At 40.0% G+C, this 15,119-nt stretch overlaps 1 protein-coding gene across 8 annotated transcripts in view; it reads left to right on the forward strand.

Annotated features, from left to right (window-relative positions):
- The window catches only part of RC3H1 (ring finger and CCCH-type domains 1), a 63,750-nt gene extending 52,271 nt beyond the window's left edge, over window positions 1-11,479 (forward strand). For 3 of the 8 annotated variants that reach the window (XM_030455733.1, XM_030455736.1, XM_030455734.1), the window contains exons 18-20: window positions 1,991-2,161; window positions 2,738-2,853; window positions 3,818-11,479. In XM_030455733.1, the coding sequence (XP_030311593.1) occupies window positions 1,991-2,161; window positions 2,738-2,853; window positions 3,818-3,971 (441 nt within the window). In that variant the 3' untranslated portion in view covers window positions 3,972-11,479. The remainder of the gene's footprint in view (window positions 1-1,990; window positions 2,162-2,737; window positions 2,854-3,817) is intronic. The other 5 variants (XM_030455735.1, XM_030455737.1, XM_030455739.1 and 2 more) reach the window with 3 other exon arrangements.
- Window positions 11,480-15,119: the final 3,640 nt, after the last annotated feature.

Raw genomic sequence — 15,119 nt, forward strand, 5'->3', positions numbered from 1 at the left:
CAGCCCAACTCTCCAGTCTGTCCAGGTCCCTCTGCAGAGCCCTCCTGCCTTCTAGTTGATCAACACTCCCCCCCAGCTTAGTGTCGTCTGCGAATTTGCTGATGATGGACTCAATCCCCTCATCTAAATCATCAATGAAGATGTTGAACAGAACTGGGCCCAATACTGATCCCTGGGGGACACCACTAGTGACCGGCCGCCAACTGGATGCAGCCCCGTTCAGCACCACTCTCTGGGCCCGGCCCTCCAGCCAGTTCCTAACCCAGCACAGGGTGCTCCTGTCCAAGCTGCGGGCTGACAGCTTTTTCAGGAGGATGCTGTGGGAGACGGTGTCAAAGGCTTTGCTGAAGTCTAGATAGACCACATCCACAGCCCTCCCCTCATCCACCAGTCGGGATTTTATCTGATTTTATGTACATCTGTTCATCTGTTTCATGTTTGGCTTTGTGTTGCACCTGTTTCTTCCTAAATAGCACAAGCCACAAGAGTCAAGAAAATAAATGTTAAAGATACTTGACAAGTTTAAGCATAATATTTTGTATCTCCTTGCTTAGAAGAAATGTGGTCACAATGTTAGGAAAGACAGGAGCCTGCATTTCTGAAAGAATTAATAAACTCTAGTATTTGTATTTAGTGAGAAACAGGAGAAATATCAAGGCATATAATGAAAGAATTCATTCATCAAAGCTTACTTTTTTCCTCCTAGGAAAAAAAAATATTTATCAGAAAACTATTCTAGGTACTTCAGCAACTCTATTTTAATGTATTTTCCTGAAGGAATATCTATAAGTAGTGGATAGCACCTTCTGCTGAAACTGTACCTAAGAACAACATGTTAAAGGGTGGGGTTTAGCAGTTCTGCACTAAGAGCTCACAATTTAAGTCTCATCAGCAGTTACTAACAGTATGCATTGCTTAGTTACTTGAAACATAACTTGTGTTCTTGTGCTCTTTTTGGGGAATAAGAGGAGAAAATGTTTTATATCTTGCATGTCTGCCTTTGCCATAATGGAGTATTGGAAAGTTGCAAAACTCCCAAGTGGCCTGCCTCTCCTGCTCAATGTTACTGTGGTTGTGTTAGTGTTAAATACTGCACAGTTGACTCTTAAGCCTTGATTTTACCACAATTTGCATTTTAAGAACTATTCAGTTATTTTGAGTAAAAACAGCTTTTAGTTTATATTTATGTTCAAATCTGCCAGTAGATATTTGAAATTCATGAGGCTTTGTTGATTCACAAGGTTGTAGCAGTCACTTAATTGAGTCAGAGCATACTCTACTAGATTATTTTGCCATCTGCTCAAATGAGTGAGCACTGCTACTTAAAGCCCAGCCAGCTGCTTGGTTGTGTGCAGTAGTAGGTAGTGTGTTTAGAGCATACACTGACAGAACTGATTACCAATTATTAGCAGACTTTTTGAGTGGCTGACATGATTACTACTTTTACTTGGCTGATATAGTAACTGGCAACTCACAAATGATTTGCCTCTCTCTTTCCCAGTGCTTCCCAGTCTGAGCCACTGAGAGCTACATATGGATATCCACATCTCTCAAGATATTTTACATGATATAAGATTCTGCAGTAGAGCCATTATTATTACTAAGTTCTAATCCTGTAAAATGCAGCAATAGATTTGCCTATCTGCTGTTAATGTTTTGTTAAACAAGTAGCTCACAAAAAGAGTAGTGTTTTGTTCATGGGCTCATATCACTCCCTTCACAAAATGAAACCTATAGGGAAAACCTGTGCAAATTTATTACTGTGAAAGGTATTTAATGCTGCATGTTTGAAAGTAAAAAGACTTGTCTGCATGTAAAAAGATTGTTAAACTCTCACTAGAAGTAATTTTGATCAGGACCATCTTAAACGTGAAGAGAGAGAGCCTTGGTTTTGCAAATAAGCAATATTTTAGAGTTATGGCCTAAAGCTCTTTCTGTGCTTGGTGTGTTGTGTGCTCAGTTGTGTATGTGCTTGGCTTTATGCACTTAGGCTGTTAGTAACAGGCTGCTGTTGCAGAGGGAGGCGACTACCCTGGCAGGCCAACCACAGCCCCCACCCCCACCTCCCAAGTGGCCTGGGATGATCTCAAGTGAACAGCTGAGCTTGGAGCTACACCAGGTGGAAAGGGAAATTGGGAAGAGAACCCGTGAGCTGAGCATGGTGAGTGCTGTGGGAGTGGGAGGTGGAGAGGTGGAGTTGAGAGCTGTGTAGCTGTCTGCAGCCCTTTCAACCTGGCAAAAAAGCTCTCTGCTGGATGACTGCATCCATCTCCCTCTTTATTCTTCAAAACCTCCTGAGAAGTTTATTGATTCTTCTTTGTGAAGAATTTTAATTCTAGCTACTGTAAAATACTCTCCTGTTATTTGATCACCATTTTAAACTAAGTGTGATACGGAATTTGTTGAAAACTATTAACTATCTCCAAGGTCACTGTGCCATGAGTTGTATAAATGCTCTAACATCATCTGCAGGTACAGCCTAGCATTCAGAAGTCTTGTGTGCTGTTATGGTCTATGGTCTTTGCTTGCTGTTACAAGATCATCCCTTCCTTTTGGGAAAGACTTGTGTCCTGAGAGGATGAGCATATCTTACCAAGTCTGTTTTCCTGTCTCATGGCTTCTGTGGATTATACTGTATGACTCCAATTTATAGGCCTTCATCATCAGTCCCAAAGGATGAAGTCTCAAATTCTTTAATGTTGTATTAAAAGAATTTTTTTTCTTTGCTTTTTAAAAGGAGAGCCAGTCTTCCCTTGACATAAAAAACAAACTGGGCACCACTAAACAAACAGAAAATGGACAATTAGAACCACAAAGCAAGGTTCCAGCAGAGGACCTCGCACTGACCTTCAGGTAACAAGAGTTTTCAACCTGTCTTTGCATAACAGCAGTGTGACTTGATGAGGGTCACTCCCTGGTACATGAATAATACCTCTTGCCTCACATTGGTTCTGATGTGGAAGTGTCTACTAGGAGAAGATTGTACAAATCAACTTTATATAGTGTGAGCATGAATTAAGGGCCATTTCAGCTGATGAGTAGAATGAGAAGGCATATCAGTTAACACAACAGAAAAATTGCAGTGTTTCTAAGACCAGAAGTCCATATCATCAACATTGGATGATGAGTAGGGAGGAACACAAGATGAACAACAACTGTAAAAGAAATCTGCTGGCTTAGTTTCAAAGAAATGTTCCAAATGTTAGAGGAAAGTTACTCTGTCCTACTAAGGTTTGTCATGTGGATGTTGTCTAGGAAGGTATGCAACTTTGAAACAAAGTTCACTTCTATTTGTAGGCAGTAATTTTTGTCTGTGTAGATGCTGGGGTTGATTTAAAGTCACATTTGATACTCAAGTGAAGTAAAGTGTTGTGGGAATAGTGGAAATTTATGAAATAACCATTTTCCAGAGGGCTGCAAGCATCAGTGTGTATGCAGACTAACATTTTGAATAGAAAAGTTCAGATGCTGCAGATATTCCCTAAACCAAGTTTATGTAACTTAAGTTTTTTGGAATGTGTGCATTGTACAGACTGATGCTGTACATCTTGTGGCTTATACTGAAACACTTCTCAAAATGTAACTAATCTAGAACCCTAAAAATATGTAGTCTTGTTTCTTTTCAATTAGCTTTATTTTAATTCTCTTTTGGGAAAGCACCTGCAGCATAACAGACAACCTGTTGATTAAAGGACTCAAGTCTTTGCAGGTTCACAACTATTCACTGAGTGCAGCAACAAATATTGAAATCCTTTTACTTAAAATAAAAAATCCAATTACTTTACCTTCACCCCCTTTTTTCTCATCTTTCTTTCAGCAGTGATGTTCCAAATGGATCAGCCTTGACACAAGAGAACATTGGCCTCCTGTCAAACAAGACAGCATCTCTCAGCCTGTCAGAGGACCCAGAGGGAGGAGGAGACAGCCACGACTCCCAGAGAGTGGGAGTTACACCCACATCTGCTCCATGAATTGAGGCCAGCAAACCCCACAGCTTCTTTTGCTGGGGTCTTGGTAGTTTCCATCGTGTTTTTTTCCAAGGGTGATTGTAGAAACCCAGGAGCAACAGCAGTAGCAGAGCAGCAGGTCCAGAGGCAATGTGCACAAACACAACTACTAGAAACAAATCCTGCACATAGTTCACATTAACGCATTTTTTAATTAAAAAAAAAATGAAAATTAGCAGTATCTGCAAGCAATTCAAATTAAATTTGTTTTTGTTCTGTGAATGAACTTTATTTTAATAACTTTGGACGCCTTGGATCCCAGGGCTTAAAAAAAAAAAAGATATTATATATATACTCTGTTTGATTAATTGTATGATCTTAATGAAGTAGGTTTTTTCTTTTATTTTGGTATTATTACATACCCAGTGCATAATTCCTTATCACTTTAATTTCTCAGATTAAAACAACCTGGCCACTTCCTTGTATGGTTTAAGGGTAAACAAGGAATGAGGGTTGGAGAGTAGCTGTGAATTGCAGTGTCAAAAGATGTGCAGCAAACACATTCTTAAAATAATTCCTCACATTGTGGCTAAGAACTGAACCCTTATTTGAGCCTTCTTGCTTAAATTATTTAAGTCTAAACTACAATGGGCAGAATCCTTGCAATGCAGCAGGTGCAGTCCTTTGTGTGTCCCAGCACATGATGTGGAATTAATTAGGGAGGATTACAAAATAAGTGTCCAACATACTTTATGTGAAGATTGCTACTGCCCTTTTATTTTCTACTGGGACTATAGAAGTCAGTAGAATGAAAACTTACCTACTGCAGCATGGGTATTTCTGAAGCTGGTTATCTGGGGCTTGTGATAGAGAGGCTTAGCTAAACAGTGAAGGTTGTGCAGCTGTGACCAGGGCTGAATCTCTAGAAATAAGAAACAGAGAAAATAATGTTGTGGAGTTGCTGGAAGGATATTAACTGCAGGTGAGCTAGTGAGCCATGTTCCTTCATCCAACATTTGCTGGGGATATTTCCATTCTCACTAAAACAAACTTTCCTAAATTCCATACAATTAAGCTGATGGAGAGGGGCTTACTGACCTCTCTGCCTTTTCACCTGTATGCCTCTTTCTCAGCAACTCTTGTCTTTTTTTTTTTCTTTGTTACTCTTATTATTATTAAAAACATAATTTCCTCTATAAGCTGTTTTTTGTTCAGTGGTAAATCAGTTATTCAATTCTAATGTTGTTGTGAGGGCCACTTACTGAAGGAGAGCCACATCTTTGGTTTGTGTGCATCAGTGGTGGCAAACTTGAAAAAACAGAGGGAAATTTTAAAACTGGCATTAGAATTTGACACCTGAGAATCAATCTGCCTCTGGTCTGCCACTGCTGCAGTGAATCCTTTCCTAGGTTCCCTTTTCAGAGGGAAAAATTCACATCAAAATGACCACCTAAGGTACAGCGTGGATCTGTCAGAAGTAGTCACAAGTTCTGGAGAGCAAATTTTGCTTGTTAAGATCTAGTGTGCTGCTTCTCCAAGTGGATGCTTTGGAAGCATAAGTTGGAGAAACCATAAGCCTTTCTAGATGTTAAAGAAATGAAAGATTTGTTCTTGCTGCACATTTTTTTTTTTTAACAGTTTTGGCATGCACTAAAACAAGATCCTGTGTACGAAGAACTCTGTGGAGAATGATTTTAAAGTGTTACTCCCTCTGCACCTTCTTGGCCTATTCTTGTCTTTTTTCTTTCTGTGTTAGACTACTAAAATTGGAAAGCACTGGTTATGTAATAAATTACTGCATTGCTTTGGTTGGGTAAAGCAAGAGTTAAAATTTTTCTTGGTTTTTAGTTGTTTTTTTCCTTAACCTTAACTCCTTCTGAGGTCATAGCAACCCTGGGCTAAGCTTTGCATTCATCATACTGTTAAATAAAACAAAATGGGGGGTGGGAGGGGATACAGTCCCACTATTGCCTACCAGTAGGAGAGTCCAAACAGAAGACTCTTTTGAGTAGCAATTATTTAATTTGCCCAGTCAAGGCACCGCGTTTATATACTATTTCACATTGAATTTGATTATGCCCTACAGACCTGGCTGGTCAAGGATTTGATACACATATTGGCTTGGGATTCGAGCTTTCTTTTTTATTTAAATAAAAATTTATATATAAATATATATATACATATATACATAGTTATATCTGTATATATATTGGGTATGTTTTAAGAATTTTTTCGCATGAGCGCAGCTGTTGTGATCAAATGTCTGGGAGGTAGAAGCACTGAATGAAAAATAAAGGCATTTTTCACCACCCCCCCCACACTTTCCATATGTCCTCACACAGGTTTATTTTGCTTTTAGATGAACTTTGGCCTTTTAATTGCCAATAGTAGTAGTTTTGAAGCTTGCTTCTTTCAACCCCCTCTTAACTTCTGGCGAAGAATCCTCTTTGCACTAGAACAGCTTCATCTACACCTTGCCCCCATCAATCCAGATGTCCTGTTTGAGGCCTAGCATTCCCACTGCTCCTCTTGAAGCTGAGCAGAGCTTGGCTGATGCAGTTTTGAGCCTGTCAGGTCTTTTCCTCCCTTCTCTGCTTTGGGCATGATAATGATCGATTTGTTCCCTGGCAGCTTGCTATCAAATCAGCTGACACAGGCACTGTGCTGTGTTCTCCCATCCTTAAGTGCAGAGCACCACCTTCAGGTCAGCATTCTCATTGCTTTTAATTAGTTCTTCCTGCTGTGTCCCTATTAACACAAGGAGCTCATTTTAGTTGAAATATAATTAGTGCAATATTCTAATCTAGGAGGACAAGCCCAGAATGTACATTGTCAGACTGCAGTAAAGCTTGGTGTAGAATTTTCAAAGATGATTGTGTTACCTTTGAATCTAGGGATTTGTTTTTGACACTAGGAAGAAAGTCTGGAGGGGCAAGAAACTTTATACCTTTTACACTTGTGCCACCTAGTTTTCCTTTCCAGCTTAGGAGTTAATTTTTTCTCCCCTTTTGCTCCCAAGAGGAATTCTGCAGCACAAGCTATTTATTATATTGCTGTCCTGCCTGTGGTGAATGCTCCCAAAGCCCATGGATTTGAAGGGACACCATATTGTTGTTTTTTCTCCTTTATCCAGCTCTCTGTGCTGTACTTTGTGCATAGTGTCCTTGTGATCAGTGTGTCCAGGTGAATGCCCTGTTTGCCCAGCATTATAGTTTGGCTTGTTAAATAGTTTGTTTAATATCCACCAAAAGTATTGATTTTTGGCTTGGTTTTTCCCCTCTTTTCCTCTTGTCCTTTTTTCTTCATTTTTACAGAAGTTTAGTTGATGAAAAAAGTCAAACAGCAAAATACAGTGCATGCTTTTAAGTCATTCTGGAAGCTGCACCTGAAGTCTTCCATTTTTGTGGAAAAGTGTGCTAGCAGAACTGGGAGGACATGGAACAGAATCATTGGTTATAGTAAAATTAAAATTTCTGCTATAACTGCATCCTGCAACATTCATTTGTATAGCCCATCACTGCCCCAGTTGTACAGGAGTGCTGTCCACCTCAGTGAAACTGGTCTTAGGTAGAAAGTGGCTTAGTCCCTTCTTGGGCAAGAAGAAACAGTATTACAACAGTGTTAGGGCACTACTGCAGCTTTTGGTGAACAGGTTACATTTTCTCCTGCAGGAGACTCATTGAACACTCATTAATAGCAGGGTTTCAGCCCCAGCATGGACAAACCCCCCAGAATAGGAAGCTTCAACTGGATGTCAGTGATTCAGTCAGTATAGAAATGGTGTTTGTTTATTCTGTAGTGTTGTTTTCCTCCTCCTTCTGTCAATGTCTTTTCTTTTTGCTGTGACCTACTTCTCTTGTCTTGAAAAGAATAGCTTACACTTTTTTCTGCCACTCTAGAATATTATTGGATCCTCTTCCATCTTGGAGCAGGACTATTTTATTTTATTTTATTTTTAATTCAGACCACTTTTCAAACTTGCAGCACTGTTATCCTCTTTCTCCTCGAGTTTTTGTGTCCAGTTTCTTCTGAGCCTTATTCTCTGCTTTTTGTCCATCTTTTCCTTCTTCCCCTTCTCTGGCTTGCCCAATCCACCCTCCCTGATTGTGTAATGGTGACAGCTTGCTGCCTCAAAACAGAGCATTCAAATGAATTCGCTTAGCCAATAACTTCTATGAAGTTGCCTTTTCTAATGGTGTTATTACTCAGTGATGCACAAATGTGATATTGCCCCTACTGGTAGGCAAACGGGGGATCTGTATAAACATGATAAACTGCTGGTTTTTTTCTTTTAAAGGAGAGCCAAAGACTTGTGCTTTACACTTTTTCTGTTTCCTGGCGTAGCCATTTTGATTGTCAAATCTATGTGGGGTTTTGTGAGTTGACTGTATTATCCTAATAACAATTTACAGAAGTTAATGATTGTCAAGCCTTATCCGTGTGTTGAATTGTGGAAAATCATTCCATTCAGTCATCCAGTTTTTAATGTAATGAGAAGTATGTGGGGTCTTCTGATGTTTTCAGTCTCTCATGCTATCTCTCAGCTGACAGAATGGCTCATTTAGAGAGAGAGAAGGAACATAGAAGTTTTATATAAATCAAAAAAGCCTTGTCTTTAAGTGTTTGAATACTGATTTAAAATTTCTTCAGTTACAGTAAAAGATAAATTTGTGTTGCAAATGTGACTGATTTTTAAGCCCATCTGAACTGAAAAGACATTTCAAACTGAAGCATTACATTAAATTAGTTGTGGAAAAAGCAAACTTGTATGATGATATTGTCTCTTGACAACACAGAATTAGTAAGGTGGGGCAAATGCTGTATTAGAAAGGGTTAGGGCTGAGGCTTTTCACTGATAATAGAAGAAAGCTGCTTGCATTTCCCTGCCTTGATCTAACAGACTCTTGCAGACTGTTACTGAGGTTTTTAGGTTCAGAGAGTAAAGTGTAAGTCAGAGTAACATAAAGGCTCATTCCCATTGTAATTTCCACTTTTAAATCTGGTCTGTAATGAAGCAGACTACAGGATAGTTATCTGGAGAACCCAAATATAAAGTATCATTGGTTGACTGGCTATTGCAGACCCCACTTTATGGTCCAAGAAACCCAGTGCTAATAATCAGGAGGCTCAACAGCAGGAGTGTCAGCTCATCATCTCTGTACTTAAAGGGGGGTAAAAAAAAAGTGTGCAAATCTTGTGCTTGTCTGTGTATCAAGAGTTTTTTGTAGCCCTAGAATAGAAGGAACACAGGCTAAGAGGGTGGGGCATGATGTTAACTTCATATTCAGATTTCATCATCTTTCACTTTCCAAAACACACACTTCCCCTTCCCCTCTCCTGATGTTGGTAGTACTGATCTAAACAAAATTAATAAAAAAAGACCAAACAAAAACCCCAGAAGTTGTTGTTAAAATGGTAATTTACATACTAACTGGAAAAACACCTGCCTTGCTTGAGTAAGGGTGAACTTTGAATTTCCAGGGAAAGAGAAGCAAATCTTCTGAGCCACCTTTTTAGGTATATTCTTGGTGAGAACAGTTGGGTGGTTGTTACTCATGGTATATGATCATATGGATTATGTAGCACAAATTGAGTTGTTCTTGGATCAAATATAATCTGAGATGTCAAAACCTTTGTTGGGGATTCTCTTTTTCATACTCAGCTTCCATCAGCTGCATTATTTTAAGTGTCAGGGTGGTGATAGAGGCCAGGATTAAGTTAGTTCCAATTATAGAATATTATGAGCAGTTCTGGGGCATGTTATCCCAGCTCACTGTCCCTATACAGTTAACATACAGTCTTTATTCTTGTGTAGGAAAAAGAATGTAACTGCTTAGTGTTGTCTGAATCTCCAAGGTGCTCCTTGTGATGCAGGTAGAGCCATGGTTAGCAAGGAAAGGGGGATAAACTTTATATTGAACTTCTTTATAATTTCATTTCCCAGTGGCATGGGAACTCTTTGAACACTATTGGTAAGCAAAGAGGGTGCAGCTCTTTCTGAAATTTCCCAAATTAAAGAGTGTGGGAAAGTGGATTTGCCTCAGAAACACCCCAAACATATGAAGCTTAAAATTTGTGACCCTGGTGGTCAGAATTGGTTGCCTATAGCTTAGTAACCTAAATTATTAACTGGTCATTCCCAGACAATCTTTGCAATTCCAGTGAGTTTGTGTATGATTTTAGTGCAGATTGCCATGTGTTCAGCATTTGGGGAACTTTAGGTGTAAGGCAGGTGTCTCTGGATATACAGCTTGGGTGTTTTCATGTTCCAGGAAACAGCTGAATCCAAGATCTGGGAGTCTGGGGGGGGGGGGAAACACGATTATTAATTCCAATTTGAAAAACATGCTATTGGGCAAGATGGAAACAACAAGTGCTGCACTGTCTCTGGAAATAAAAAGCATTAGAGCTGATGGAATTACGCATGATGTGTATATGTGGAAAATATATCTGGAAGGAAAAGAGAAAACTTTGTGGAATATTTGATGTTTTAAGAAATGATTTACGTCTTTGTCTTGTTAAAAGGATGTATTAACTCTGTGGCAGACAGTACTCACAAGTCTTTGGCATCCAAACCAGATTGTGTATTGGATGGATCCCACAACTGGATGTGTGCACTGACCTCTTTATTTTGAGCTTTCTTAAAAGCAAATTTGTAGCAGCATCTTATAAATGTCTAAAGCAACCTGAGACAGGAGAAACCTGCTCACATCACAGCTGCTCACAGGTTACAATTGGTACCTTTAATTCACAGCCTCTTTTAATGTGCTCTACCATGGGCAAATCTAGCAAATCAAATTACTTCTAGGGCTGGGGTTGTTTTTTTTCCTAATTTTAAGGAGTTCCCATTACCCCTTTGGTCTCTGCTTGCTGTGTAAGCAGCCTCTATGCTAAGAGGAGCTTTCCTTCAAGTCAGCTTAGCAAATCAGCCTGATTATTTTTCCCTATTTTTCTGTATCTGGTAGCATAGTGTTGAGCTCTTTCCCCATTGTATTTGTTGCTATGGGGAGGAAGAGGTGAGGGAAGGCATGCAAGGGAGGAGGGAAGAAGCCCTGTGGGATCTTCTATGTGAAAGCTCCCACCCCATCTTTGAAATCATCTACTTCCAGTTGTGGGGTTTCTCTATAAATAACTTTTTTCCTGTTTTTTGTAAGCCTAGATTTCTTTGATCTTGTTAGTTCTGTACAAGTCTCCCCGAGACATTCTGCAGTCATTATCACCTTTTTGGGTGGAGTTTATTTTATTTTTTTTTGTTTGTTTGTTTTGGTTTTTTTAAATAACTTTTTAACATTGGTGCATATATGCTTGGGATAGAGCTCATGTAATTTTCCAATCGTATTGATTGTATGTGATTGTGCCCTGCAGAGGTATATTTAACAAAAAAAAAAAAATAAAATAAAAAGGATAGTCTAGGTAATAAAGGAGACCGTGAGATTTGTTGAGTCAGGTTATGAACTATTTCTTGAATTTATTTAGCATCCTGAATAAGTGAAATCCCCTCTCTGCTGTTCTCATAAATCAGTGCTAAACAAGATGTCATGAATTCTCTCTTTCTGTTTGAACTGGCTCTCTCCTTGGTTTTTCTTCTGCTGTTTTCTTCCTTACCTGCTTGTCTTCCTCAAAAAAAGAAAAAAACAGCCTTTATGGGAATGGCTGACTCTGGGTTGATAATTGTGAATATTTATTGTTTGTAACTATCAAAACACTTTAAATAGGGGTAGAGATTAAGTAGAATGTATGAGAAGAATTCCATAAGCTGAATTCTTTTGTGAATTTGGGGGGATTTTGAAGTCTTTGCATACAGGGCTGGTCACGGGGGAGACATTCAGATGAACATAAGGCATTGGTGTCTTTCCTTGGAAGGTAAAATGCTTTAGTACCTGCTGGAAAAACACCTGAGATGACAAAAGGAGTAGGAGAAAGAGTTCACTATGTCCAACTTCCTGAGTCTTTACTCCTTCAACTTTTTTAAAACTTGAAATACAACCCTTCTAGATCCTGTGCTGAAGTGGGATAGAGTGGATTGAAGGAGGCAAAAGGAAGGAGGATCCAGAGATCTGAAAGTATTTTATTTCCTTATATTCTTTATTCTTTTCTTGAACTATATAGCCAGCAATTTAACTTCCTTGTTAAGAACAAAGAAGTGGAAGACCTATTGTCTGTGTGGTGGTTATATAGAAAAAGCCAAACATGGAAATGCAATTTCTTTTTCCTTCTTCCTCGCTTTTTCTCCCTCCTAAAGCTGACTCAGCTGCATCTTGCTTCTGCATAGTGTCTAAGACTCCTTTTAATCTGCAAATTCAACTAAAAAAAAAAATCCTTTAATGAGCAGAAAGATGGTGATTCACTACTTGGTTTGTAAATAGATGGAAGTGTCTACAAGGTCTTACCTGCTTTTCTGTCAGCATTTATATTAAATGATAAATTAATGGAGAACACTGAAATATCTCATTTTCTGTCTGGGATGAATGTGCTTTCTTTTAAATTTTGTGTGAGGTGTAAGACTGACTGTGTAAGGCTTCCTCCAGCTAAAGGTGTGTTTGTTCTCTGCCAGCTGGAGTGTAAGAGATGCCAAATCACAGAAGCCACGAGTCTGTTCAGGAGCCTGGTCTGTCCTCCTCTGATTCTGCCCAGGAGCAGAGTGGCTTCATTGTGTGTTTGCTAGAAAGTGAATACTCAAAATAATTGCTGCTTTTAAAAAAAATGGAACAAACCCAACTCTTTAAAGCAAGGACCAAGCAGCATGCCTCTAATGTTGAGCCTGTTTTGGAACCCAACTAATTTTTATCTCTCCTGTTTTCTGCCATGGGCTTTAGCAGATCAGTGGCAGCTATAAATCTGACTGGCTGAACATGGTCTGATGTGGGAATAAATTGCTGCTTCACTGAAAAATGATTCCTTCTGCTATTCCAGGGCAAGCACAGCCTTCTGCCCTGGGACTTGATGCATTTATTACTTCTGTCTTTTGAGCTGGATCTTCTCTGAGGTGTGTGCTTTGCAGGATGGAAGTCCATCACTGCTAATGGTTTGGCCTCTTAACGCATCCACACAGTTGTGCTTCCTTGATCAACGACTTGAAACATCCAGTTCTTATCAAGGGAATTGTACTTAGCAACCCAGCAGAAAACCAGATGTTTCTGTTCATTATAATTTCCCTTTCCCATTAATTTGAGGGTCCCAGGTGCTCAGGTACTTGGGAAGAAAAAACCTTTGCAGTGGTTGGGTTTTAAAGAAAATCTGAAGTGTTGTGGAGACTTGGATTCCTTTGAAAGGGGGTGGTGACTGCTTTGAATCAGGAAAGCTTTGGGGAAGCTTGAATTTTGTACTACTTTTTTTGTGAGAACAAGGGGAGGATGATTGCAGTGGATGGTAGCTGCTGGGGATTATTTTTTCCCTTTGTGCATGGGTACTGGCAGAGAAGGGAGCTGCTAAAGACAAGCCCAGAACGTGGGATTTTTGACCCCATCTCATTCTTTGGGTCCATGAGTTTTTCTCCCTGTGTGTCACCATAAAACTCAACAGTGAAAACCTCTCCCTCCACCAGAGCAAAGAAGGCAGCTAATGATCCATCCTAGCACACTCAGATTTAGGGATGCTTCCTTAGTACAGCTCTACTCAGGCATGCTGGGTGGTTCCTTCGAGCTCAACTGGCAATAAATTGCCCAGTAAGTCCTGCACTCACCTCTTCTTATCAGCCACCCAAAAGGTTGGGGGAACTTGCAGACCCTTCAGTCCTTCAGTGTCCATTTTGGAATGAACCTCCCTGTTCACAGGGCCACCACCATCCTCAAAGAAAACATTTCCACTTTTGGTTTTCAGCATTTGGCCTCTCCTGAAGGGAGCCTGCAGCTGCAATACCAGTGTACACACTGGGGAGAGTTCATTCACATCAGCTTGAGGTATAAGGGGATGAGCAAAATGCCACCAGTGTTTGCCTTTACTTTGTTTTTACTTTGCCTTTAGTTTGTTTTTACTGCATTTAAATTACCTCTTAAGTGTTGGGTGAATGGAAGCCTGGGCTTGGATGTCTGCCTGCTGTGCTCTCTGCTGGCTGTGGAGAATCCCTGATTCACCCCAAAGACCATGGGAGCTGCAAGCATTTGAGTTGCACTGGAAAACTAAACCCCTGACCACCTGAAGCTACAAGGTATGGGGCTCGAGTCCTTCTCATAGGGGACATTTCACCTCCTGCAGCAGGTGACAAAGAGCTGACCTGCAGCTCACTTGCTGAGTTAGGTCTGGCCTGATGTGTGGTCAGACAGGAGTTCTGAGGAGCATTTGTGTATGTTGCTGGGCAGTGTGGAGAGGGGATTGTGTACCCTTTGTGCTGGTTTTGAAGATGCTCCTAATGCTAGAACTGATGAGTGGGACTTGGCTGGCTAAAATCAATTTCCAAGAGTGGGATATGTGATTCCAGGCTATGGAGAGAAACCTACAAAAGCAAAGTTGGCTCCAGAGCATGTAATCCTTTCTTCCACATACATTTATTTCTCTAATCTCTGCCCCATTTAATTCTAGCCTTAAATTTTTTTTTTCTTTTTTTACCCCAAACCAGTTCACAGCAGCATTTTCCAGTAAGAACTGGGCCCTTACTGGAGGCCAGTAACAGGGCAGCTTTAGTACACACAAAGCCAGTCAGCTCCTGGGTTTTGATGTTCAGGAGGCAATGCTATTGAATTTGCAGAGCAGCTGCAGCCTGGATGTGAAACTGTTGCTCAGTCCTGTTCTCAGTTCATGGAGAGATGTTTTTTAAATCCTCATCTTTCCAGCTGGGGGAGTGAAAGGGGAGTGTAGTTACGCAGGGACAGCTTCAGTTTTGGCAGTTTCTCCCACCTTGTGCTTGTTTCTTTGGGAATGGGGACTGACAGGGCTTGGGGCAGAGGGAAACATTTTGCTGAGCTACAAGATACTATAGAGATTTACCAATATCTTTGAGCATCATATTGTTATTTGAACTCTTTGAGCATTTGGGGATATTTTTTTTCATGGTCTGAGCAGTTTATTTTCTATTGGCAAGAACTGAAGGGATCTGGCACTTGAGTGGGGCAGGTGGTCAAACTTTCCCTTGTCAGATTGAACTTTAAAACCTCTTTCAAACTAAACATTGCTCTTTTTTTTTTTTTTTTTTTTTTTTGCTCTTTGTTTAACCTTCTGCAACTGGTCATCAGCCTT

Source organism: Calypte anna, chromosome 8 (genome assembly GCF_003957555.1).
Source record: "Calypte anna isolate BGI_N300 chromosome 8, bCalAnn1_v1.p, whole genome shotgun sequence".
In the NCBI taxonomy this organism is placed as follows: Eukaryota; Metazoa; Chordata; class Aves; order Apodiformes; family Trochilidae; genus Calypte; species Calypte anna.